General features: G+C 42.7%; 5 protein-coding genes across 6 annotated transcripts; 2 read left to right on the top strand and 3 right to left on the bottom strand.

Annotated features, from left to right (window-relative positions):
• faah (fatty acid amide hydrolase) lies at positions 1-6,020 on the bottom strand. The gene is made up of 14 exons (XM_029000613.1): positions 5,620-6,020; positions 5,314-5,454; positions 3,739-3,872; positions 3,063-3,269; positions 2,559-2,599; positions 2,361-2,485; positions 2,159-2,284; positions 1,866-1,963; positions 1,680-1,779; positions 1,364-1,407; positions 1,246-1,285; positions 1,059-1,167; positions 724-869; positions 1-354 (listed from the first exon to the last, which is right to left on the bottom strand). Exons 1-14 carry the CDS (start codon positions 5,965-5,967, stop codon positions 229-231), a joined length of 1,785 nt encoding a protein of 594 aa, XP_028856446.1. The 5' UTR covers positions 5,968-6,020; the 3' UTR covers positions 1-228.
• A 1,902-nt stretch (positions 6,021-7,922) lies between these two features.
• On the top strand, positions 7,923-10,040 carry uqcrh (ubiquinol-cytochrome c reductase hinge protein). The gene is made up of 4 exons (XM_029000989.1): positions 7,923-8,067; positions 8,221-8,256; positions 8,376-8,537; positions 9,876-10,040. The coding sequence occupies exons 1-4, from the start codon at positions 8,023-8,025 to the stop codon at positions 9,906-9,908; spliced, it is 276 nt and encodes a 91-aa protein (XP_028856822.1). The 5' UTR covers positions 7,923-8,022; the 3' UTR covers positions 9,909-10,040.
• A 17-nt stretch (positions 10,041-10,057) lies between these two features.
• LOC114802263 (uncharacterized) lies at positions 10,058-11,906 on the bottom strand. Its single transcript, XM_029000987.1, has 3 exons — positions 11,750-11,906; positions 11,485-11,618; positions 10,058-11,304 (listed from the first exon to the last, which is right to left on the bottom strand). Exons 1-3 carry the CDS (start codon positions 11,894-11,896, stop codon positions 10,284-10,286), a joined length of 1,302 nt encoding a protein of 433 aa, XP_028856820.1. The 5' UTR covers positions 11,897-11,906; the 3' UTR covers positions 10,058-10,283.
• Positions 11,907-12,376: 470 nt separating this feature from the next.
• lrrc41 (leucine rich repeat containing 41) lies at positions 12,377-17,600 on the top strand. 2 transcript variants are annotated; one of them, XM_029000436.1, is made up of 11 exons: positions 12,377-12,526; positions 13,161-13,360; positions 13,462-13,548; positions 13,632-13,702; positions 13,786-14,569; positions 15,484-15,711; positions 15,799-15,948; positions 16,025-16,123; positions 16,250-16,378; positions 16,458-16,530; positions 16,730-17,600. In XM_029000436.1, the coding sequence occupies exons 2-11, from the start codon at positions 13,252-13,254 to the stop codon at positions 16,947-16,949; spliced, it is 1,950 nt and encodes a 649-aa protein (XP_028856269.1). In that variant the 5' UTR covers positions 12,377-12,526; positions 13,161-13,251; the 3' UTR covers positions 16,950-17,600. The 2 variants fall into 2 exon arrangements, with proteins under 2 accessions (XP_028856269.1, XP_028856270.1); XM_029000437.1 differs by lacking the exons at positions 12,377-12,526; positions 13,161-13,360 and having other exon boundaries at positions 13,502-13,548; positions 13,632-13,691.
• On the bottom strand, positions 17,112-24,612 carry rad54l (RAD54 like). The gene is made up of 18 exons (XM_029000435.1): positions 24,406-24,612; positions 24,242-24,325; positions 24,084-24,176; positions 23,934-23,994; positions 23,464-23,599; positions 23,318-23,387; positions 22,948-23,236; positions 22,741-22,865; positions 22,500-22,650; positions 22,291-22,417; positions 22,142-22,216; positions 21,938-22,068; positions 21,751-21,861; positions 20,463-20,586; positions 20,287-20,365; positions 20,032-20,211; positions 19,626-19,789; positions 17,112-17,544 (listed from the first exon to the last, which is right to left on the bottom strand). The coding sequence occupies exons 1-18, from the start codon at positions 24,406-24,408 to the stop codon at positions 17,343-17,345; spliced, it is 2,205 nt and encodes a 734-aa protein (XP_028856268.1). The 5' UTR covers positions 24,409-24,612; the 3' UTR covers positions 17,112-17,342.
• Between the last annotated feature and the right edge of the window lie 944 nt (positions 24,613-25,556).

Below are 25,556 nucleotides of genomic sequence, written 5' to 3'. Positions count from 1 at the left end.
TATTTTCATCATCATGTTTTATTTTAAAATAAGCAGCTCTTTGAATAGTGTCATTTATAACCTGATTCCACAGATCACATCTGGTGAAATAGCAGAAAATGACGCACCAATGTGATATTTGGGTGAATTATTATTAACACATATTAGTTACTCATAACAAACCATTTAAAATATAGATCCAGTGTTAATTTACAGAAGAAATGTATAGGGACATCCACATAAACAAATTCATATTTGATTCTTCTCCCTGACTAGCTGTTCCACTTCTCTCATAAAGCGCAGACAGAGTTCATCCTGCCAAGGTAGGGCGACACACTGCACTGCCACAGGAAGGCCTTCAGCCCCTCTCACAGCCTGGCAACACACAACACAGACAAGAAGATGGGAACACCGCAACACCACTGGAAACATGCAGCAGCACCATACAGCCAGATTTGTTAAACTATTATTTTATCCATTTTAAAAGGCGGGCTGTAATCAGTTCTAAGACTAATGTACAAGTTATGCCACAACTTAAAGGTCGTTTGATATGCAAACTATGAGGTACAGCTTGTGGTGCCATCTGGTGGCTACACACAGAAGTAGAGCCTATTCTCCCTTTCTGAATTAGCTGGGTTTAAGGATGCATATATACTGTATTAAGTATTTTTAAATAAAATAAATGTTTTTATTTGAAGCCATATTCAGCTCTATACAAACTCCACAACACTTTCTTAATCTAACCTTCACAAAAACCTTATCCCAGTAGTCCTGAAAGTTGCCCTTGTAGTGATTCAGATTAGCTTCATCCTCTGCTGTCACAGTGGAGACTGGTACTGCCCCCGCTGGGAAATTCAGAAGGTTATAAATAGTGGTATTGGGTAGAGCACCTAATGCAGTAAAGTGAGAAAAAGAAGAAGCCATTAGAAAACCAGCTGAAACTGTCCATAGTTGCAGGGATCTGCGAATATGTCATTACTAATCTAAATAATAAATAAGCAGTTTGTGACATGGAGTGAAAATGTGTCATTTGTCTGTATTTATGTCGGTTTTATCATTGTTCACAGGTATTGACATACAGGTGAGTTTTCCAGCGTAGGTATGGTTGTAGGCTGGACCCAGCATGGGGCACAACATCACGTCCAGCTCCAGCCTCCTCCACTCAGAGACCACCTCATGGATGTAATTCTGCAAAATAAGCACGAGCAAATTCAGAGTTAATAACACCTTAAATGATGCTACATAACTCGCATCTGTATTTGTTACCTCTACAGCTGCATGGTTCTTCCACAGTGCTGGTACAGAACTTTAAACACACACACACAAAGAAAGAAAGATGAAATAGCGACAAACTAACAAATATGAAGTTCACATACAAGCTTACCCGACACCACATAATGCATCAATGCTGGAAGAGAGGCGGGGTGACTGAAAGAGTGGACAGAGAGAGAGAGTACAAATGAGGAAAATTAATCTTCAGACATAATCTCGACATTTTGCTTGTTTTAAATTGAACAGAACCATAAATCCCTGTACTTTTGAGAAATGTACTTCCCACTCGCATATTCAAGACACACAAAATTAAAAACACTTATTTAGGTTCTCCGTTATAGATTATTCAGATTACAACAGCCAAGCCTTTCATGACTGATGTAGACCCATGAAATCTGGAATCCTGGACTTTGACTCGGTGGACTTACTATGGGCTTTAATAGAACACTGAGAACCTTCTTTACGAGCCACGGCAAACCATAAGGCACAGTCTGGCCCTTCAGACATGGATCTATGGGTCCTCCTTTCCTGAATTAACCAGAATAAAAGGATAAAATGTCAAAATGTTTATAGCGCAGATTCAAAGAGCTTGCAGCAGTAGATTTTCCACTTACATGGAGTTGAGTAAAGTGGCTCCTTCGTCAGCCAGGACACCTTTACAGAAGAGCTCGTAAATGGCATAGGTTAACCGTGGAACTGTAAATGGAAGCAGCTGAAAGATGAAGAATTGTTGGCAGAATAGTTTATTTTAGTTTATATTAGACTACTTCTATGCACATAAAAATAATATATGCACCGGACCCGGGCATTATGGCAATAATTTAAACAGAATGTGAGGAAACATCCATCCATGTATTTTACTTAGTGGTGGGTTTAAGTAAAATGTGTCCTGGCTCATCATACACACTGTATGGCCTGCTCTCTCCAGCAGATCTTTAGTGTCCCTGAGAGCTCTGCTCATGCTAGGCGAGGGCTGCTGCATGCCATCGTTCTCGTAGTAACCAATCCTCAGGCGCTTGGTGCTCAGGTAGACCTGTGGGTACACAATCTTCCCCTGCTCACATGATCTGTAATGAAGCCTGATGGGTGTGTTTTAGCTGCAAGCGCACCTGTTCATTGAACGGAATTGGTGGCACGGTTGGGTCCAGAACAAACATGTTCTCGCATAACAGGGCCTTCATGCAGAGCGCCAGGCTGTCCACATCTCTGGCCATGGGTCCAATGGAGGTGCCCACTGCCGGAGACCACCACAGTGCAGTTACACCCACAGCCCCACTGGCTGCTCCTTCCACTGCAGATCAACCTACCTGACTTCTGTCCCGGGCAGCAAGAGGACAGGCCACGCATACTAGAAAAATCACACAGACAGCGCATCACAACAATAAATCCCACAATTCAAGGTCTTCAACAGCTCGCACTCAATAACCTGCTAAATGAAACAGGGTGGCCACACAGGTCACCTTGGAGTTGATCATAAAAGGATTACAGCAACGTTCTGATTCTGGCCACAGAGGCTTCACACCTGACTCACAGGTAGAGAATGGCTGCAAAATCCTGGATGCAGAAACTGTAGACAAACCACACGGACATGCCGTGCCCAAACCAAATTTACTGAAGGCACCAAAAAGTTAAAATGGAGCAACCCAAGACCTGAATCAAATAAAAAGTGGAGATCCGAACGAACGAAGGAGAAAACATGTATTTTTCAGGAAGTCCACAGTAATCAGTACAACATTTTTCTTCAAAGCCTTTGATAAGGATGTTAATTTGTGAGAAGTAAAGATGTGATTGGCAGCATCATAAACACACACCTTATTCGGTTGGATGTGGGCTTGAAACCACAGATTCCACAGAAGGACGCTGGAATGCGAATACTTCCCCCAATATCTGTTCCCAGACCGAGAATTGAGCCCCCTCCACCAATGAGGGCTCCCTCTCCTCCTGAAGAGCCTCCTGGGGTTTTCTGAGGGTTTTGGGGGTTCAGGGTCAACCCATAAATAGGGTTGCTGCAGTCATAACTACACGGAAAAAATATGTACAACCGAATATTATAAAATGACTCAAGAATACATATAGACACAAATGGAGCAGTGGTGGCCTAGCATGTAACGAATCGGACTCGAAAGGTTGCCGGTTCAATTCCTGAACCGCCAAGGTGCCACTGATCAAGGTTCCGTCCCCACACACTGCTCCCTGGCTGCCCACTGATCACTAAGGGTGATTGTTAACATTTACATTTATGGCATTTATCAGATCCGGGGCGACTTACAATCAGTAGTTACAGGGACAGTCCCCCTGGAGCAACTCAGGGTTAAGTGTCCTGCTCAGGGACACGATGGTACTACTACCATCCTGTTAAAAGAGGACACATTTCACTGTGTCACCGTGATCTGTGCTTGCTCTGCATCACAATGACAATCACTTTACTTTAAATACATAAATGAACATTGTAAAGGTGCACAAAGCACAACGTTTTTATGTCTTTACTTCAGTAATCCTTGAGGAATGTTGGTCTTCATAAACGGAATGGCTCCCTGTCTCTTCAGTACTTTGACCACCACACTGTCTTCAGCTGCAGGGTCCTCTAGTTTACAGATCACCCCACAGGAGGAGTCGTGGCCCTACACACACACACACCACACATACACAGCTAGGGGTTATATTGCATCAATTCAGTTCTGAGTTCACAGCATCTTGTAAATCAGCTCTGTTTTTATATTTTCAGTAGACTGTAAATATGTACAGTAGGACTGTGTGATATTGCATAAAGTTCATATTGTGATATAAATTGAACCATAGCCGGTAGACTGTAGATATTGAGGTATATATCTTGAGAAGTAAATTTAAATGTATCCGTTTTTGAAAGGGCAACGTGTTCATAGTGAAACACTGCAGCAGGATTTTTTTTACAGATACATCAAAATATAGCATAACCATATACCATATAAAACAATATCTGTCCAATCTATTGAATTGTGCCTGTTACACCCAAAGGCCAGTGTAATAGCAGGTATTTGTATGATGTGAGTGATTATATGACATTTGAAGGCTTGTTTAATTTTTCTTATGGGGTCTGCAGCCTGCAGTTATTTTTAGATCTTTATAGTCTAGATTTACGGATTACTAATGATAATGATCTTAAATATCATTAAACGTCTTATTTTTTAGAAACTCTAATTTATGACATTTTAAAGATCTGTGGAAAACCTGCTATGTGCTCTGTGCTTGTGCTACAAGCGGGCGTGGTTTCACACAATTGACATGACTTTTTTGCGGTAGGCCGGAATAATCAAAATCTCTCCTGTTGGCCACATTTATATCACATACAGTTGACACCGCACAGCCATAATGTGCAGTATCACAACATGATATAATAATTTTGTGACCCATGTATCGTGAGATCCTTGCCAATACACAGCAGGAACTGGCACTGAAAAGACAGAATACCAATATGCAAATGTCCAAAGACTACGGCTGCGCGATATATCGAAAAATTATTGTTATCGCAATAATAGTAAATGCGATAAATTAAATTTATGCTGCGTCCGTAATCACATACTATATATTATTGTGACGAGCTGTCGCCACGAGGTCAAGAAAGGAGAAATCAGATCAATAATGAGGGTTTCGGAATAACGCTTTTTATTGAACGGAAGCCAGTAGGTGGCGCCAACAGCCAATACCTTCTCCTCCGGGTTCAAAATAACAGGGAGGCGTCTCTTCATCTCCTCCAGACCTACACAACTACGCTATTGGCTAGACCGGGCCATGTAATGTTTACATGTTAATATTAATTTTTAATGTGAATGTTGACAATTTGTTTTTCCATTACATACCTATTTATTTGAGGCCTGTACATTTTGTTTAATAGTATTTTCTCTCTTCATTTTTGTTTAATAATATTTTGCAAGGCGAGGAAATATTCTGTTTAAATATTTGCATATTCGCATAATAACGCAGATTTTCCCATTATCGTGCAGCTCTAACAAAGACACACAGTCAGTGTCCGCATTAACTCGAGTTGTCTTATTGCCTTATTTGGTAAGTGTGAACTGTATTCACCGTGTATCCCAGGCTGTCTTTGATGCTGACGGGGACGCCGTACAGGAGACCGTCCCGCTGTCCCTCCAGCTGTGCCAGCTGCTGCTGGCTCTCCATCAGAAAGTCAGTGCAGCAGTTCAGCTTCTCCTGCACCTCCAGCGCCTGTAATAGGCAGGACACCCAGGCAGGACACATTAAAACCAAAGTTCTCGCAGTAAAACCTGGAAGCGCGTTAAATATTAAGTTGTGTCCTGATACCCTGGATCAACTACTGACAAAAAAGTTAATGGTTCCCCGACAAGGAAGCGGTGGTGGTGAAAGTTGCACCTTTTCCATGTAGACGTGCAGGACGCGCCGCGGACTCAGCGCGCCGTCCCGGCACTGCGCGGCGAGCTCTGCGGGGGACAGGGAGAGCACCTCGGCGCTGGCAGCTGCAGGGTCCAGTCGGGAGGTCAGGAACGGCTCCGGGGTTCGGGGGCTCCGCTCCGGACTCACCGTCTCCTGGAAGCGCCGCACCGCCTCCTCCGCACGCCGGAGCGACGCGTCTCTTCTGCGCCGCGCAGCTTGCACTTTATCCCGGGCCCGCTGCTGCTCACTGCGGCGCTTCACCAGGAAGAGCAGGGCGCCTCCGCCAAGAACCGCGGCGGTCAGCCCCGACGCCCACGCTGGGTCCATCTCCACCGCGACACTGGCGCACCGGCCGCGGACTGAAGTCCGTTTTCCGCCGTGACTTCCGCCCGGAGTCACGTGGAGCATGTGGAGCATGTGATTGGCTCGGACCTGTGACGTGGCGGCCTGAAGTAATGAGGAGGCGTCAAACTCTGAAAAGTCCACCTGAGAGAGGACACTGAGCTAAGACAAATGGGCCGGATTTTATCAAAACTTTGGGGTGACTTTACATGTATTTGGAGCGGAGACACCATCAATTTAATGTAGCATTTTAAAAGCAGTTCAGTTTTACATATTGATCATAAATGACCAACGCAAACAGTAAACATGATTCAACTTTAGTTGTATTTGAAATAAACGACAGACAGTTTTTCCAGCACAAAACCACTGCAAAAAAAAAACAAAACAAAGCAGGCCCAGATTTTGCAAATGCAGTGCAGCACATGTTCACTGCAAGGCAAGCTTTTTATTATAAACATATGCAGGGTCAGAGACTAAACCATTTTATTCGGACTAAACAAACCATGCCTAAGCATGCCGTACAAGACCTTAAAAGAGGAGAGTTTCTCATGTGAATGCCATTTCATCTGACATGACATTGAGACTCTACACTATTGTACAGATGTGCCAGGGTCCCTGGTGAAGCCACCCGCAGCCTCTGGGATGACCAGACAGGTGGTCACATCTGTCATGTGACCATGCTAGTAAAAACGTTTGAGCTGACGCCAGACTGAGGTATATGCAAATTCTGGCCTATGAAGCTGGGGAGGAATGGAATGGAAATATGGGCAACCTTCCATTATGTTTGGAGAGGTTACAGGACAGAGGGTTGAGTTGGGCTGGTAGGTGTGACTAACATGTAGCTGAGCTGGTCAGAATATCACTATGGTTGGGACAATGCAGAGAAATTGACCAGTGCTATTACCTGAGTCCATAAAAGTTTATGATATAAGCTAGGCAAATGAAGGGTTAAGAAAATTATGAACGTTTGGTCACTATATTTAGGACACATGCTGGAGTAAACAACCAAAAAAAGGTCTAATAACTTCTTGTAACAAATATGATACTGTAAAAAAAAGTCATATAAATGAATGGTAATCTTTCCCATACACCCCTCTGCAACAGTTAATGCGCAAATAATACAGTTTACAAATAATACATTATATCGAAAATAAATAATTTTTTAGGCCATAGAATAGAAATGCATAGTTGCCCAATAAACGGTAAAGGGCAGTGGTGACCTAGCAGTTAAAGGAAGTGGCCCCGTAATCAGAAGGTTGCCGGTTTGAATCAAGGTGGCCAAGGTGCCGCAAAGTACCGTCCCCACACTGCTCCCCGGGCGCCTGTCATGGCTGCCCACTGCTCACACAGAGTGATGGTTAAAAGCAGAGGACACATTTCATTGTGTCACCGTGTGCTGTATCACAATGACAATCACTTCACTTTCATAGTCAGTGCAGAAATAATCCAGTTTGCATGAAGTGTATTGAAATTAAATATTTTTTTGTGTTCTTTAGGCAAAAAAACAAAGGCGCATATGACCTTTATAACAAATAAATGCTTAGAAATGTTATAATTGATTCATGTTTACATCTATCATTGCAGAGTTTACCATTAAAAACTCCACGGCAGTAGGTGGCAGCACCTCTAAGTTTATTTTAAACGTAACAATACACGAAGAAGAATTACCGCAAAGACGTTTTACTCTGTCTAGTGTGTCTATTACAGGTTGTTCAGTAATCGTACAGCGCATGCGTAAATTCTTACGTCACACATTTTTATTTGTGAAATCCGTAATTCGATCAGCGTTGTGCTTTTTATGTTTTACTTAAATACTACATTACAGTGTAATACTTTTGTTTAATCAATTTTGCTCTAAAGACAATGAAACAAAAATAAAATACGAACGCAAGAACATGGCTGTTGCGTTCTTTTTCTGGAAGGAAGTTGAAGTTGTATATCTCGGATGTGGTGCGTCTCTCTAGCTTTTGGGTCACATTGTCCTCCGCCGTCGCGCACCTGGTTGTCTTTTGGTTGTCTCTGGGAGTTGTAGCTTCAAAAATGGTTTTCGAGGAGAAGGCAATTGCGAATGTTGAACCAGAAGAGGTATAATTAGGCTTTCTTGCATTTGTAAACTCTTTATGTGATTAAATCGTTACGTTGCAGATTCTAGCAGACGCCTCCAGTTTAGTGACATCAACCGTAATGTGAGTACTTACTGACCGACCTAGTTCTCTAACCAGACCTTGCTGTTCGCAGGACAACGAAGAAGAAGAAGAGGAAGCAGAAATGGTGGTAAGTATCGGTGCTACATGTTCGTATCTGGGTGGTACAGTGAAGAAAGCTTGGATATGGTTTTTCATATTTAAAAGTGGTGGGCTGATTATAGTGTCCTTTTGAATCCCTGTGTGCAGGACCCGCTAGAGACCGCTCGGAAGCAGTGTGAGGACGCGGAGCACTGTGTGCGCATGCGCGAGCGTCTGGAGGCCTGCGAGACCAGGGTGACGTCACGCTCCGAGGCGGAAGAGGAATGTACCGAGGAGCTGTTCGACTTCCTGCACGCACGTGACCACTGCGTAAGCTAACCTCATTCAGGTCGAATCACTAGACATAGCAGGTCCGGCTTGTAAACTGAGAAATAATTCACTTCAACCGACCTTCTCGGTTATGGCAGATTATAGAATGATCATTTAACATGTATACGATAGCGTAGTTGCCTAGTGGATAACACACTTGCCACTGAACCAGACCTCAAAAGTTCAAACCCCACTTACTACTGTCGTTTCCCTGAGCAGGACACTGAGTGTCTCCAGGGGGACTGTCCCTGTCACTACTGATTGTAAGGTGCTCTGGATAAGGGTGTCTGATTAAATACAATTGTAAATAATATATAATGTGTGTGGGTGGTAATAGCCTAGTGGGCAAGACACTTGCCTATGAACCAGAAGACCCAGGTTCAAACCCCACTTACTACCATTGTGTCACTGAGCAAGACACTTAACCCTAAATTGCTCCAGGGGGGACTGTCCCTCTAACTACCGATTGTAAGGTGCTCTGGATAAGGGTGTCTGATAAATACAATTGTAAATAATATATAATGTGTGCCTAAATAAAAGACTTAATAGAACATATATTGCAAATAATAGAAACATCAATGGATTTTGGTGGATCTTAAATGAATTATTTAATTCATCAAATCATGATACTTTCAAGTTAATCTAAATGAATGTAATTGTCATTCCGAAAAAATATTTTAAGGTTGACTGTTTCAGACCAAATCTGAATAAAATAAACCCACTAACCTTTAATATACACATACATAAATATATACAGGAACCTTAGTTTCTGAAAATTATTTGTAATCCTTTTGGAGAAGCACCTCAGTATTCTGATTAAACTCTTTATTTTGTGAATTCAAGTTACAGGTACAGTTCCACTGAAGACTCAGGGTTAAGAGTCTTGATCAGGGACACAGTGGTAGTAAGTGGGGTTTGAATCTGGGTCTTCTGGTTCAGAGGCTACTACCAGCCTAACTTGGTGACAGTTAGAGCTGTTATAACAGTCATTTGGCAGCTCTGCAATATCCTGTGACAGTGTAATCCAGGGTCCTTTTCACCCCTTTGAAATGACTTTCAAGACTACAAAATAACGGTAGTAAAACAGCTATCTCATACAAAGTCAAGAAAATGGACATTGTACTATAGGTTGGAAAAATATTTGATATTGGGGTTGGCATTTTTTTTTTAGACCAGTTTATATGCCTGATAATATGGAAGCATAAAAATTTTCCTTTTTTTCAATATATATCTATTTATGAATAATTGTATGTAATATTGTATGCTTTATGTGTATAGAGCTGGTTTTGAATGTACTGGAATGAGTATAATTAACACAAGAAACTTTTCTTCTTCTAGGTATCACACAAGGTTTTCCATTCACTTAAATAAAGATTCCCAGTTTTCAGCATCGCCAGACGACGTCCTGTCAATATTTAACAAAAATAGTATTTGTGGACAAATGCCATTGTAACAGAAGATCCTGTTGTGAAAAGTCTAAATAAAGTGTAACGTTGTAAAGAACATTGCATTTGTTACTGTTTTATATAATGGAGTTCACTTTTATTTATTCATGTGTAGAAAAATTACCCCTGTAAAATTGCACAGGGCCATCAATTTTAAAATGGCTTACTTCACAGTGAAAGTATTCAGACTTGGATAGAGCACCCAGCAGAGTCTGGAAATCGTCATCTTGACTGTGATCTCAGGCGACTCGCGTCAGGTTTGCAGAAAGCTAAAAAAACTCCAGAGATGGGGACTCGGACATCAGCTTCTACAGAAATTTGTCAGGAGAGCACAAACAGTCCACAGCTGATTGACCGAGCCAGCCAGAGGTAACGGTATTACACCACTGAACATACGATACGCTTTCATTCTCATCATGCATCGCTCCACATGCCTCCTCAAGCATGTTATCTCTCTGGTGAATATCAGAGACTTCTTGTGACATGGTCCTTTTGGGTCTAGAAATGGTGGCATGGCCATGCCGACGTGACAGTCTGATAACAAGTCTTTAATACGGAGGCCTTTACCTACCATAACTTCATCACCCCATTCAAGGAAATCCAAAATGCCTGAGTGTTTGGTCATGTCAATGTCAGAAGTGGATAAGGAGTAAAAATTACTAACAAAACTCACCCTGCCACAGGGTGCCATGCCTACTAATGACTTGAGGGTAGTTGTCGGGGTCATGGACGAGTTGACATTTTCAATGTGAATTTCACTACTGTGTAGAATGACTCTTGTCTTGGGGAACGTTGCTGCAAAATAATTTGGCATTAGCTTATCTACTCTTTCTCTACTCGGCCACGTTGGCAAGGCATCAAATATAAAGTAGAGGTAGTTAGCCCAGGTCAAGCAGTTTCTGTGAAGAGCAGGCACTGAGACATTACATCGTAGGGCTAAGTCTTGCTCTGATAGTCCTTGCCTCACTTGACAGAGAAACATGAAGAACTGGTCTATCAGAGGCAGCTCAGCTCTAAACCTGGGGGACCGGATGGCTTGGTGTGACCGCGAGAGTCTCTCAACCTGCTGCCACCGCTCCATGCTCTCTGCATTTGGCTGTAATGTCTGGAACAGGGCTTTCAGAGAGCAATAATCCTTCAGGCCAGTGTAGAACTTGATCGTTTTTGAGTCTGCCTGAAATCGCCGGAGGACAAACTCATGGTTTTCTAGTGCAACTCTGTGTGCTTTAAGACAGACTCTCTTCTCTATTGGCTCTCCTAACTGCTCTCCCAGAGACCACGGGGACACAGCATAATCATGGTCTGCCAACGCAGATATGTGCCTGCAAATAAAGGAGAGAGGTGATTGGGTTTTATCCTGCTTTGTTATTATGCTGTGTGAAACCCACATTGCATGGAAAGGTGTAGTCTTTACCCTAACTAGCCTTTTCAGCGTTTTAATCTGCACTCCATGCAGGCCACTCTTTACTATAATTTCTGAGTTATGTTTCAGAGTGACTGACCTGATTCTCATGGCCTTGCTCCAGCTGAAGATGGATGGAACTGCGCCTTCCCTCAGCCTGCACTTCCCAGTCAGTGTTTTAACGAGGTCATGGGAGGAAAAATGTTTCGCACACACCTTTGTGTTGGCAGTTATCTAGAAACATGCAAACAGAACACCATATCTCAGACCTGGTACTGTTCTCACAATACCCGGAAGTTCATTACACTGCACTTATTAAACTTAGCTAATGCTAGCTCCTTGCTAACGGTAGTTTTGTTTTTAACCTGGAAATTCCGGCCAACATCTCTCCGTATTTTAATTATCCACTGCCGACGAAGGGCTTCTTCTTGTGGAAACCGATGGAAAGACAAATGCCTATCCCTTTCTCTCCGTTTGAAGGATTTACAATTCGGAACGCAGCAGTAAGACATCCTGGCTGAAACGCATAGAGCTTCCCAGTCTCGCCTCGTTTTCGATTCCGAAACGGACACGGTACAGGAGTCGTGTTGCCATGTCCGAGTGAAAAAGCACGATAATAAGGTTATGTTCCGCTAAGGAACAGACGAATAAATTAAAAAGTTGTTATTTCGGTGTCCTCATGTGAAAAACGGTGCACTGTATACAAACCGTTTACACGTATATTTTGAATAAACTTGCATCAATCTGTGGAGGGGCAGCACTTTCTTACTATTAAATGTCCGTATTGTCAAAATATTGCCATGTACAATGTATTTGCCTCTCTATAATATGATATTATACTCATAAGTAGTCGTAGTGGCGGTAGTAGTAGTAACAGCCGCATACGAAAGAACCGTGGTTCAATTTGCGCATGTATTCCAAGGGACATGGCAACATTAGAACCTCCAAATCAGCTTTACTTCCGCATAGACTTTCAAACTACTTCCGGGTTGCACATGCGTTTGGCTGCGAACAGCATCATATCCAACACAAAACAATTCGACTTCATAAAAAACAGAATAATTACACAAGGTTTAACAAGGCGCATACAATAAGACAGAAATCCTACAAAAAGAAGGAGGGGATCGTTATTACAGCACGGGGTTTGTAATTTTCTTGTTTTAAAGATTCAAAGAAATTACCTGTCAAATCTCTATGGAGCAACGGCATAGGTTTGATGCATTTACAATATAATATGTTATTCTACAGAAATGTAATCTTTGTTTATCCTGAAAATCTATATTCTGTGTAAATTGGGATTGAAGTGTGATTATTTTCGTGCGATGCAGACTTCGTGACTATTGTCTTGTGGAATACCCATAGGAAACACCCAGTATACAGAGAGAGTATTTGTCATCACATATAAATATATTTGAAGATTTATATGTAGTAATTGTCATACATATGAACAGTAGATGTCGTGTTGAATGGGGCATCTATGGGAGCGAATGCGTCAACAGAGCCGCCATCTTGGGACGGGGTAGCGCGTCCCAAGAATTAAACATCTATAAACCGGCAAATTTGAGAAGCGATTTTTTATGTCTTGGTTCGTCAGACAAGCCGTGAACAAATTGATAGAGAAGCGGTTTTTGAAAATGTAGCATAATTTTATGTTCAAAATTCAGCCAATATTTGTTTTGTTTTGGTATATCCCCGTCAGTAGTGCCGATTTATCTGAATTTGTTAAATCCCCAGTCAGTAGTGCTGATTTGACTGAATTTGTTAAATCCCCATCAGCTCTCTTATCCGCGATGAAGATGCCAGAAGGAGCTTCCATCCACGTTAATTGGTTGTGTCTGTGAAGTCTTTGCTGAGCGTGACCGAGGTCATGGCGGATTTTGGGACTGTGCCCTGTTCCCTACACGTGGAAACTCTGGTGCAGCTGTGCATTAAGTATGTCAGCCAGCGGGCAGATATTCTTGAAAAGAGAGCTTTCGGTAAGATTTTACTCACCCCGCCTTACTTAAACCAACTGATCTGGGTTCTAATGCAGTCTTTTAACATCTTTCATTTTATTTAACTTTGATTTACAATGTAGGTCTACCGGACTCGCTTCTGAAAGACATCTTGCCACATCTGAACATTTTTCACCTGGACAAAATAGATCCTGCTGTTCAGAGTAAAGGTTAGCAGTATTTCAGTGTGATATTCATGACTTGTATCTCTGGACCGTATCACCTGTTAAACTGTGTCCACCTGAAACTGCAGGCATCTCTACTTCATTTGTGTGGAAGACTATATGGAAAGATGTGGTTCAGACATGGCGCGGTAGGTCCATGGTATGCGCTTCATTATCTACAAAAGAGTTTTGGGTTGACAGAGCAGTCAGATGGATGGTGATGTCACTGTATTACTTTTTTAGGCTGCACACCCTGACCATGACTGGAAACAGAAATGCCTGGAGAGACTCTTCCATATGGCCCTGTACTCACGCATTAAAGGCGAGAAGAAGTACCTTTCGCAACTCAGTGAGGCTGACATCCTCTCCATCACTGCCAAACATGTGCATGTCCTGTCTCTCTTCGGCCCTTCTGGAGGGGTGTGTAGGCTGGCTTCCGAAGAGCTGCACCCTACGCTGTCTGTTTTAGAGCAGGGGGTGAGATGCATCAAGCTGCAGGATGGATACTGCTTGGTTAAACATAGGGGGACAGACCTGATGTACCTTCTTCATCGCTTGCTTGACCATGGATCAGTCAAGGAAGTGGTTGTACATAGACGCCTGGGTTTTGAGCTGCAGACGTGGATCACCACGAGGTGTAGAGGACCTGATAAGACTCTGGCCAAGTCAACAGGGAATGGCCTCCTACAACAAAGAGACCTGCCACTTGACACAACCTCAACGGCCTGCCACGATCCGAGCCACAATACTTCACACATGGGGTCTCCTGGAATCCATTTTTGTGTAAAGCAGGAGGGAGAAATGGCTTGCAAACGCAGACGGCTCAGTCTTATCTCCAGGACTGCAGAAGTGGAGCTGCACAGTCAGTTTTTTAAAAATCCGTTTCTTCCGTCCTGTGGTCCTGTTTGCCCTGAAGGACAAATCACCTCCTTGGACATGGAGGTGACGCCGTATGACATCGCACACATACTTTCACCTTCCTTGCCATTTTGGTTGTGCCTTCAGTCTCTTCAACTACATATTAGATGTAAGTTTGCTGCTTGCTTTTCACATTTTAATATGTTGAATAACTGAAGGGAAACTGAACTGAAGGATTAAAGATTTTGGAATCGTGCATAAAAATTAAGGCATATTTGTTACTAGTTTCATTTTCTGAGTGTAGAGTCGTGACACAAATACTGATTTTCAGAGTTTGTTGCTTCCTTTTTATCATGGCAATTTGCATATACTACAGAATATTGAAAGGATCAGATGAAAATCCCCCCAAAAAACTTTTTCTCTGATGAAGCCCCTTTCTGATTGTTTGAGGTATCTGGAAAAATAATTGTCTGGAGAAGAATATTTGAGCGCTCCCTTCATTCCTGTTTCGTGCCAACAGTAAAGCTTCCTGAGACCATTCATGTGTGGTGCTGCTTTACAGCTAAGGGAGTGAACTCACTCACAATTTTACCCCAGAACACAGAAACCTCTCCCAACCATCCAAGAAAAGTTTGGTGAAGAACAATCGCTTTTCCAGCGTGTTGGAGCACCGTGCCACAAGGCCAAAGTGAGAACTAAGTGGCTCAGGGAACAAAACATTGAAATTTTGGCTACATGGCCAGGAAACTCCCTGGAACTTAATGAAGTTGAGGTCAGTCCTCAAGTGGACAAACTCCAAGCACTGATTATGAAGGAATGGGTCGTCATCAATCAGAATTTGGCCCAGGAGTTGATTGACAGCATGCCAGGGTAACATGCAGAGGTCTTGGAATAAAAGGGCCAACACTGCAAATATTGACTCTTTGCCTAAACTTGATGTAATTGTCAATAAATGCCTTTGAAACTTACAACTGGCTTAAAAACACCGAAGCAACCAACCTTGTGAAAAACAGCATTAGTGTCATTCTCAAAACTTGGCCACGACTGTAGAGTTAATCGTCTTGAAAATACTTCTGTTGACAGGGGCAGATAAAGACTCTGAGCTGCTGGTGTTGGTCAGTTCTCTGCAAGCGTTGTGTAAAAACCCTGCTTGCAGCCTGCTAGAGCTCAGCATCAATGTGGCCCACCACACGCCTATGGAAGTCCTGCTGGAAGCCTGCCCCACACTGAAGTCTCTGTCTCTGGAGATCTGCTCAGCTCCAGGCGACTCGAGAAATATGCTGACCTCAAAAGACCCCTCAGACCAATCAGGTTGTGCAGGAGATGGGACGAAAAATCGATTTGTTGTTTGTGTTTTTTTTATTTTATAAGTTTTTCCTTTCTTCCTTTCCCTGACAGTCTTTTCACTGGAGACGTTGTATGTGAAGTCTTTCACATTGCAGATGGATCTTGAGAGCTTTTGTTCTGCACTGAAAAGAGCACCAAGTCTTACATCTGTCCACATATCCGGGATCCACCCTGCTCCTCCAGTACTTCACACATTATCAGGTATCCATATTAAATATTTGTAGTAATTGCTCATATGTTCCTTAAAAAATACATTAAAATATGTATTTACTTTCAGAGTCAAACCGGTTCTTAAAAGTGCTCACATTACATGATGTTAACCTGGCAAACTGTCACAGTGAAATCCTTCAGCTCTTGGAGAACCTGATGCTGGAAGGTAAACTCAAACGTTCATTTGTTTTGCTGGGCAGTGTGCTGCAAACAAATAAGATTTAAATTTTCTAGAATATGCAAACGCTTGAGGTCAATGAAGCATTTAAGCCAGTGTCATTCATCATTGCAGAGCTGTGCTTCAAAAACTGTCGGCTCTTTGACAAATGCCCAATTAAAGAAGATTTCCTTAGGCCCTTTGTAAGCACACTTAAGGGACGCCCGTCTCTCCAGTCTCTCGCTTTACCGCAAAACCGACTGGGTAAGCTGCTCTGTCCACTGCTGACCTTGAGAGATTTTAGTCTTGATGAAATGACAGTAGTGCATTTTTCCCCCAACAGCCAAAAGTGTTATAGAATTAGCTGACCTGTTCGTAGGAAGTGCCCAGAGCAGGATAACAACGCTGGACCTGAGGTAATCATGAAAACAGAATAAAAACTGCTGATCATATTTAATATATAGTTTCAGATCCATCTCATCTGCTCAGTACTAACGATGCTTTAATGAATTGCATTTCCATGTTTTTGAGGATGGATTTGATGCTTCTGATATGCCAGCTGTTAGTTAAATGTCAAATTGACGCTTTGCTGCATTGATTTGCTTTTTTGGACAGCTCCAACTTCATCCTAGCTGCTGACCTGCTGGAGCTTTCGACTGCACTCAGCACAAACAGGCCCTCACAGACGCTGACTCTGGACCTCAGGTTAAACCCACTGGACAGGGATCCAGAGGTCAAAGGGCAAGCCTTCAGGAAGCTCTTTCCTTTCTGCAAGCTTGTAACAGACCAATGGGACTCCAGAACCTCTATGGCTGATCACATCAGCGTCATGTAGCCTAACTAAAGTGCCTTGTTTTCTTTGTGGTGCATTATCAGATCAGGCTAAATGAGTTCTGTGTAAAATTGGAATAATGACAAAGTTGAGGATCTGTGCTTAACATCAGGCAGACGTCAGTGCATGCAGAAGCCATTTATTGCACCTTTTGATTATGCTTGATTCTACAGAACTGTTGGGCATAAAATGTCTGTTTCTGAACAATAATAATACTAATATTTTGAAAATAAATAGACTAGAGAAAAAAAAAACATGTATATACATTACACAAGGATGCAAGGAATTTACGCTAACAGAAGGACAGGGAATAGCAAAGACATCTTGAAAAATGATTAACTGTAACATTAATACAGAGACTTCAGGCATCTTCTCCTCGGATGCTTCACATGTCTTTCATACCAGGCCCAGCTGGTCTTCGTGAGAACGCTGGTGGAAAATAAAGGACACCCCTGCATCCCAGGAGGCCACCAGAACTGGGTCTTTCAGGCCCTTCTTGTCTAAGCAGTGTTGCCAGAGTGACAGGTCACTGGTGCAGTCAGCTTCTGCTGCAGGGGCGCGAACCTGGTGCCCATTCACACATCGTCGGCAGCGGAACCTGAATAAACATTACAGAAACATCATTTCAAAATAAAGTATATTGATTATTTAGAACTAATTAGGTGTGCAACACAATGTGCTGATCATTAACTGTGCTTTAGGTACACTGTTCAGTACACATCACTCTTCCATTCTATTTTAAAACCATGGGACCCCGCAAAACTGCAATTAGTTATTTATAACACACCGCATTTGGCAAATAAAGCATGTATCATTTTAGCAAAATCTATCCCAATTAGCATAAACATGACTTAAGACACTCAAATGAACCACAACTCAGTGGTTCTGCATTGTGTGCTGCAAATGATTCATAATTAGATAGTTAAAAGGAATGGTTAAAATACATTATTTGAAACAATCACAACTCCATGTCAGGAAAAGTGTATAAGCATTTACATCAGTAATGTGAAGATCACCAAATATAAAAAAACTACACTGAAAACACAACCCATCCACTGGGGACAAATGTGACTGTCACCAAGAAAGGCACAGACCCAAGTCCGGGTAAATGGGGAGGGGTGTGTAATTTGCCAAATGAATAATGTGGACAAACCCCTAGAGGGAGCAGCCAGAGGGAGGTGGTGATAAAAGGCACATCGACATCATGGGAAATCTTCACTGGTGAATGTGATGCCATTTATTACCAATGCACTCACCACACACCAGGTATACGGTTGAGAAATATTAATCATCGACAGCACACGATCGCCTTTAATGTACCAGGGCATTAGACTTGACTGCAGTACTGTACTGCTCAATGGGATCCACACAGACGCCACCTGGCGGCTGTCCTGGCCTACTTAACCTCAGTCTGAAGTGACAGCCATGTGGGTGCTGTAAGGTAGTATAGACATAGATAAAAATATTTAGTCATTATAATGAATAAATGAAAAATAATTGGGATTGTATTTTTGGTAAATTGAGGTTCTATATTGCCATTAAGGACATATTTTAGTTATGTCAATATATTAAAATGCAGGGAACTGAATTTCTTACTTTCTCAGCCATTAGTGGCCCAATTCCAACGTTTTTGGTCCGAGAGCAGACATCAAATGTCAATTTATCTCATTTAGTGGATGAATGTGTTCAATTTACAGATTAAATTTTTTATATGTTCTGTTGTGAATAAAATATTGGCTAAAATGTGATTTGAAAGACTTTTAGTCTTCATTTTATTCCAATTTAAGGTACTTTTCCATAATTTGGTGTGTACTGTCAGAGCAAAGAGGCTGACACTAGGAGGCAAACCATAAAACCATTTAATTAAATCTACTGCAGTCTCTTCTTTCAGATGCTCTTGTTAGAGGTTGCCACAACAGATCAACCAATATTGTTAACCACACAACTGACAAACGTTTTATGCCTTTCCTGATGCAAACGTTCACCATTTAAATGTTCAGGCATCTTCCATAACCACACAGTCCCAGCCACCCAAGTCCACTCTGTTTCTCTCGAAGCTACTCCAGATCCTGGTTCCTATTGTTGAGCTGCTGAAGACACTTACCAGCATGAAATGTACCAAAACAGCAACCAACCCCATAACTGCTGCAGCTAGAGATCTTCAATGGGACTAATACTGTGGGCCATGACACTGGACTAATTAAGACCTTCCAATACTCAACGTTGGACGAATCCTTACCAACCCTGCTCTGACACACTCACTCTACCTTGAAACAGGCACTGTCCCTCACTCAATCCTTCACAAGGTTTCTCACCTTTTTTGCTCCATGAGTTTTTCCTTGTGTACAGAAACTGGGTCATAAATAAATGTTGCCACGTGCATGTCCAGTGGCTAGGTTAGGATACTGCAGCCCAATAAATAAGTATCACAGAACAGTAGCACAGATAATAATGTTTATATTACAGGCAACATGATGTGATCAAATTAAATTAAAACACATTACATTAGCAGCATCCTGCTCCACCTCATAATACCAATAAGTGTCCTCTAACCTGCACGATAGGTCTGACCTCCTGTTACCTTCCAGTTATTAACAGCTAGTACAGGTGAAAGTGTAGTTAAATTAATCACTGCCTGACCAGCATATCATGGTTTAAAAAATATTTGAGCGTATATACCGGTCATGAGTGTCACTGCTGGTGTCTTCATTGAGGGAGAAGAGCTCCCTAAGCTCCCCAAGGGAGAAGTGGCGCTCCACATCCTGCTCCTCATCCACCACACAGCTGCTCAGGGCTTTCTTATGCGCCTGTCTCTGCAAGATCTTCTCTTCAATTGTTCCTGTCTGTACACGCACATGTACATACACAAGAATTATTCAGCGACAATGTGATCCAGAACTCTTTACTAGAAAACATCTAGAGTAAACCTGAATTAATGAGGCTAGAACATTTTTTCAGTGTGCTAGCAAACTAGCGCAGTTCACTGCTATAAGGCAGAGAGGGCCTTGTAATACCAAAGTACAGAAGAAAAGTAAAGTAATCCATGAGCAGTATGTAATCAGTATATAATAACCATCCTACTCACTGAAAGTAGCCTGTAGACAAAACAGGTTTTCTTTTGTCCATCTCTCCAGACACGGGCCATAGCCTGTTCATCATTGGCTGGATTCCAGTCTGGATCAAACATGACCAAACGATTTGCACCAATCAGATTCAAGCCACACCCCCCTGCCTTACTGCTGAGCATGAAGATAAACTCGGGGTTCTGGAAACACAGCAGAGTATAAAATGGGCAAAAGTGGAAAAGGCACATGAGAAGGCACACACATCAAATGCTTACAGAGGGGTTGTTAAACTTCTCCACTATTTTTGCTCTTTTCTTGATTGACATTGTTCCATCCAGTCGAACATAAAGGTATCTGTAATTAATAAAGTCAGGAATTCAGTATTACCTTTTCAAATTTCAGTGTAAAAAAAAAAAAAAGAAAAAAAAAAGAAAAAAGCTGAACAACTCACCTTCGAGCTCGACACAACTTCTCAAACAGGTCTAATGTCTGTGTGTAGTTTGATACCAGCACCACCTTGTCACAAGTTGTACTTCGTGTCATTGCAAGAATGTAATCCAGCACAAGCATTTTCCCTGAAAGAAATACACTACCAGTGAAACGTCTGGATGTACCTACTCTGCAGCGGTTATGGAGACGATGATGGAGCCATTTTGAAGAGTCCAATTCAAGAAACATATTTAGTATTAGTTGTATGAGGAGAAAGTGAAGTATGACTATTTTGTTCACTATTGTGATCATGAAAAGCTGCTTGATGAGATGCATCAACATGAGTGAATGATAAGAAATTGTTCAGCACTTCAGGACTGTTAAAAACCAACTTAATGTGGTGGAGAGAAGACAAGAAGATGTGAAATGCTGCAGTCATAGCAAAAGCTTCCTGATTCGTAGAGACTGAAGTTTTGCCTTGTTTATTACAAAACCTTGTGTATGTTATTTAATAGTCTGGTGTCTTCAGTTTTATTCTATAATGTGACAAAGGCAAGACCCATCACACCTACTCACGATCACCTGAGTCAGGCACCACCACAGCCCTAGCTGTCAACTCAGCCAGACCTCTGAAGTTTACCAAGCTGTACGTAGAAGTGGTTCCTCTATGGATCACTTTTCTCTCACCTTTAACCATGGTTCAGTTCTGATGCTCAAATGCGTCAAGTAGTAGCCTAGTGGGTAACACACTCGCCTATGAAGCAGAAGACCCGGGTTCGAATCCCACTTACTACCATTGTGTCCCTGCGCAAGACACTTAACCCTAAATTGCTCCAGGGAGACTGTCCCTGTAATACTGATTGTAAGTCGCTCTGGATAAGGGCGTCTGGTAAATGCTGTAAATGTAAATGACCATGGCAACCCACAACCCTGCCGCCAGTTTTCCTTCCCATATCCATTGCAGATCAGGAACTGCTGCTTTGGACAATATCTATGAGCCAGCTATTTAGCCATCACTATTTATCAAATTTTTTTTGCTTCCAACAGATCAACATCAAGGATATAATGTAAATTTGTTGTATAATCTCCCCATTGAGACATATTATATGTGACTTTGGGCTGGCTCTCTCTCTCTCTCTCTCTCACACATACATACACATATATATATATATACACACACACACACATCTCTCTCTCTCTCACCCACCCACCCACCCACCCACCACTAGGTCCCATTTATGGCAGTCACATCACCTGTCACAATGTTTGGTGAAAAGTGAAATGCCAAGTGAATTTCTGACAGAGCTCACCAGAGAGCTGTGGTTCCACAGCCTTCAGAGAGTAGCCTGTAGGAAACAGATCCAGTGCACCCTCAAAGCCTTCCTCTCCTTCCACACACTTGTCATAGATGAGAGCCGGGTCTGAACACAATAATCAGACATCAGGCACATTGTAATAAATGGTGCTGAAATGATCAGTGCGCTGCTGGACACTCACGGTTGCACAACTTCTTCAGTGAGGTGATAGAGGACAGGGAGGAAAGGCTCATCTTGCCTTCCTGCAGCGAGTTCACTGGCTTGGCCTGCCTGAGGAAACGCTTGTACAGTTCACTCTGCAAAGGGGTGAGCCTGCGAAGGAGCAGAGGTGTTAACTTCTCTATCCGTTACGGATCTACCGCCCTCACATGCTATAGATCAATACCTGCAACAAACAACCTGCTCAATCTTCACAGGAAGATACTTAGAAAGGATGTCGGAGGTCCGTCTAATTAGACATCTGAAATGAAATGAGATATTTTCAGCTTTCAGACAAATAAGGCCACAGTAAAGAAAACAAGAAGAGTCACAAACCTATTAACAATGCTGATGAGCTCCCTGAGTTTCTCTTCACCAGCAGCTCTCTCTTTTTCACTAGCATCAGCATCACGACTCTTCAGGATTGGTAACTCAAAATGCTTCTTAAACTCCGGAGCTGTACCTAATGAATAAGCAAATACTTTAAAACGTGTTCAGCACCAAAAAGCCTTCACCTTGTCCAATTTTCTAAAAGAGGTTTTTACCCAGAATGCCAGCATTAACAAAGTGTACCAGGCTGAAGTACTCCAACAGGTCATTCTGAATAGGAGTTCCTGATATCAGCACTCTTCTCCTTGAATTCATGGCATTCAGTGCCTGGTAAGTCTGACTGTCTGAGTTCTTTAGCCGGTGACCCTGAAATAAGCCCGGGGATGGGGTTACTACTCAAGCCTGAAAATGTGAAGGATGTGGTGTGTAATGACTTCACTAGGAGTAAAGCAGTACCTCATCACAAATAACTAAACCCACTTTCCCCTTGTGCAGAACCTCCGCATGAAGTCGGAAGGTTTCATATGAAATAATCAGGATTGGAGATGGCACCCTCAAACCATATTGAGAAATGAAACTCGCTGCAGAACAAGGTGAAATTGAAAACACGGATCAGAATTCTCTCTCATGGAATAGGACAGCTGAATAAAGTCATTTACATACAGAGCTTTCGATCAATCTCCTCCTTGGAGCCACTGTCAATCACAAGAGGCTGGACTCGTCCTCCTAGCCATTTTCCCACTTCGTTGTACCAGTTACGGACCAGGCTGGAGGGAGACACCACAATGGCCTTGTCGATCTCTGGCTTGGCATCAGGGCTCTGCCGCAAGAGTGTCCACATGAGCGCAATGCACTGCAAAGTCTTTCCCAGACCCATTTCATCTGCCATGATGCAGCCAAAGGAGTCCGGAATCCGTCTTCCGGTCACACAGTCCCAAAGGAATTTCACCCCCTAATAAACAGGACAACAAAGGTAACAAAAGAGATTTTAAATCAAAGAGATTATACTGATCAATGAACATTAAAAACTAACCTCTTGCTGATGAGGTCGCAGCACTTTGCAAAGGACAGGGTCTACCACCACATGAACAGGAAGCTTTTCTCTGAAAAGCAGAGTTAGAAAAGCAGTCAGTGCGTAATAACTGTTCATTAAAGGCTGATCCGGACCAAACAGCTCACCTGTCAGCTTTGATGAGGTCGTGGGCGCTCAGTGCAGGCGGCTCATACAGAACCAGGGCGTCCACGTCATACGGGTCATGCAGAGCCCTCCTCACCCCGGCACGCTTCAGCCCCAGTGCCCTTATTCCTAAAGAACCTGTAGAGACAGATTAAGAGAATAATAATAGATAAAGTGAAGTGATTGTCACATGTGATACACAGCAGCACAGCACACGATGCACACAGTGAAATTTGTCCTCTGCATTTAACCCATCACCCTGAGTGACCAGTGGGCAGCCATGACAAGCACCCAGGGAGCAGTGTGTGGGGACGGTGCTTTGCTCAGTGGCACCTCAGTGGCAGCTTGGCGGATCGGGAATCGAACCTGCAACCTTCTGATTACAGGGCCGCTTCCTTAACCGCTAGGCCACCATTTGTTCTCGGAAATATTTCCGAGAACAAATGCAAGCCTATGAGGCTGTGGACCTTACCTGTGTAGTTAGGAATCGGAACTTTAAACGGCCTTGACAGAATGCTTCGAATAAAGGCCTCCTGAATGAAAGTAAATGAACATTTGTACAAGGTTAATAAAACATTAGTTAGACTAGACAGCATTTACCATCCAAGGTTACGTTACTTACATGCTGACCGCTGTCTACACACACTGGCCTGCTGGTTATCAGTGTCATGACAGCGCTTCTGACCGGAGGGACGTCGTCCTTGCCCCTTTTCACCTGAAAGGTCAGAGGTCAGCCCAGTTCCAATGTCACAACTTGCAATGCGTGGACGACTAGAGCACCTGATCAGGATCCCAGTCTTCATCTTCAGACAAGTCTCCCCACTGCTTTCTTTTGGCAATCTGACTCGGCGCGAAACTACGCCTCTGCGTTACAAAAAGCACAAATTAACCAGCTTAACCAGCTCAAACCGCGCAGACATCGGGTGCTAACTCCCCAAACCTACCATGGTCCGGACGTCTGCGAGAAACCAGGAGCAGTTGCCGCTAGAAGATGCTAATTAAAACCGTGAGGCAAAAGGGCAAAAAATGCGAGAACTAGCGGTGAGAGCAGCATATTTCCTTCCACCGAGTTCCCTTCCACTCTTTCAAAAGGCCGTTCCGAGTGTAAACGACAGAAATCCGCGTTCGCTGATTGTTCTGAACGTTGAAAACTCCGCGCCCACGACGCAGCGCTACGGATGCCGCGGGGGGACAAGCCTGTCGTTAACGAAACGGAAAATTCGATCAGTCACCGGGAGAGTTAAAGAAGTGAAATTAGTCAAGTTTCAAACACGAGAGTCCGGGTAGAACTGCTTCAATTAAATTTAAATTAAATTTCTGAACCATCCAGGATATAATGCCACACACAGTTAAATGAATCATCTTTCTTCATTATCCTGCCACAGATTCATATCCACAACTGCAAGTTTCTCCAGAGAACTCATGATTTCTTTCATCTAAAAAGAATTTGAATTGATATTTATATTCTTAGAACTTCTCCATGAATTACACCTCCTCTCTCTGGCCAGCAGAGGGCGACAAACGATAAACTAACATTCTGGAGAGACTTTATTTAAGCGCTTTATTTAAATGTGTTGGGAAACGAATGTATTCTCTATTTATATAACGAGTTCAATTATAAGCGGATGTTCACTTGCTTTAACTTGTTGCATGCATATTTTGAACTCTTGGGTGCCTCTATATCTGATCATCTCTGTGTTTGGACATTTCTGTCATGGCTGTGCTACACAGGATTCAGCATTTCAGGGTTCATGGACTGGTGCAGATTACCCATTCAGGATCCAGAAAATAAACACAGAGTTTCTGTAAACCTACAATGACTGCACACAGCACCCCATCATTCTTCACATGAACTTCATCATCAGCATGCTGCTTGCTTGATGCTTGACACCTCTCTGGGTGTTCCAGTACTGGACTGATTTATTGCATTCATGGAAATCCATGGGACATTTTAGGTGAAAGGACAGATGATAAAAGGCAGGGCTGTGATATGCTTCAGCATCTTGATTCTCATCTAGATGGAATTCCATCACCTTCTAAATAAAGGCCACTATGTTTTAAAGCAAGGAACACTTACATGATCGAGAGGCAGAAA

Source organism: Denticeps clupeoides, chromosome 13 (assembly GCF_900700375.1).
Source record: "Denticeps clupeoides chromosome 13, fDenClu1.1, whole genome shotgun sequence".
Taxonomy (NCBI): Eukaryota; Metazoa; Chordata; class Actinopteri; order Clupeiformes; family Denticipitidae; genus Denticeps; species Denticeps clupeoides.
This window is presented reverse-complemented; position numbering and strand designations above follow the sequence as displayed.

Coding starts and splice junctions, on each gene's coding strand:
- faah (XM_029000613.1), bottom strand. CDS start 5,967: ATGGACCCAGCGTGGGCGTCGGGGCTGACCGCCGCGGTTCTTGGCGGA. Junction 1,964..2,158: donor TGGAGAGAGCAGGCCATACA/GTGTGTATGATG, acceptor TTCATCTTTCAG/CTGCTTCCATTTACAGTTCC. Junction 1,168..1,245: donor AGAACCATGCAGCTGTAGAG/GTAACAAATACA, acceptor CTTATTTTGCAG/AATTACATCCATGAGGTGGT.
- uqcrh (XM_029000989.1), top strand. CDS start 8,023: ATGGTTTTCGAGGAGAAGGCAATTGCGAATGTTGAACCAGAAGAG. Junction 8,068..8,220: donor CGAATGTTGAACCAGAAGAG/GTATAATTAGGC, acceptor TGCTGTTCGCAG/GACAACGAAGAAGAAGAAGA. Junction 8,257..8,375: donor AAGAGGAAGCAGAAATGGTG/GTAAGTATCGGT, acceptor CCCTGTGTGCAG/GACCCGCTAGAGACCGCTCG.
- LOC114802263 (XM_029000987.1), bottom strand. CDS start 11,896: ATGTCTTACTGCTGCGTTCCGAATTGTAAATCCTTCAAACGGAGAGAA. Junction 11,619..11,749: donor ATGTTGGCCGGAATTTCCAG/GTTAAAAACAAA, acceptor GCATGTTTCTAG/ATAACTGCCAACACAAAGGT. Junction 11,305..11,484: donor AGCAAGGCCATGAGAATCAG/GTCAGTCACTCT, acceptor CTTTATTTGCAG/GCACATATCTGCGTTGGCAG.
- lrrc41 (XM_029000436.1), top strand. CDS start 13,252: ATGGCGGATTTTGGGACTGTGCCCTGTTCCCTACACGTGGAAACTCTG. Junction 15,949..16,024: donor AGTACTTCACACATTATCAG/GTATCCATATTA, acceptor ATTTACTTTCAG/AGTCAAACCGGTTCTTAAAA. Junction 16,531..16,729: donor ATAACAACGCTGGACCTGAG/GTAATCATGAAA, acceptor TTTTTTGGACAG/CTCCAACTTCATCCTAGCTG.
- rad54l (XM_029000435.1), bottom strand. Junction 23,237..23,317: donor TGCGACCTCATCAGCAAGAG/GTTAGTTTTTAA, acceptor CCTGTTTATTAG/GGGGTGAAATTCCTTTGGGA. Junction 20,587..21,750: donor TGTGGAACCACAGCTCTCTG/GTGAGCTCTGTC, acceptor TATTTCTTTCAG/GGAAAATGCTTGTGCTGGAT.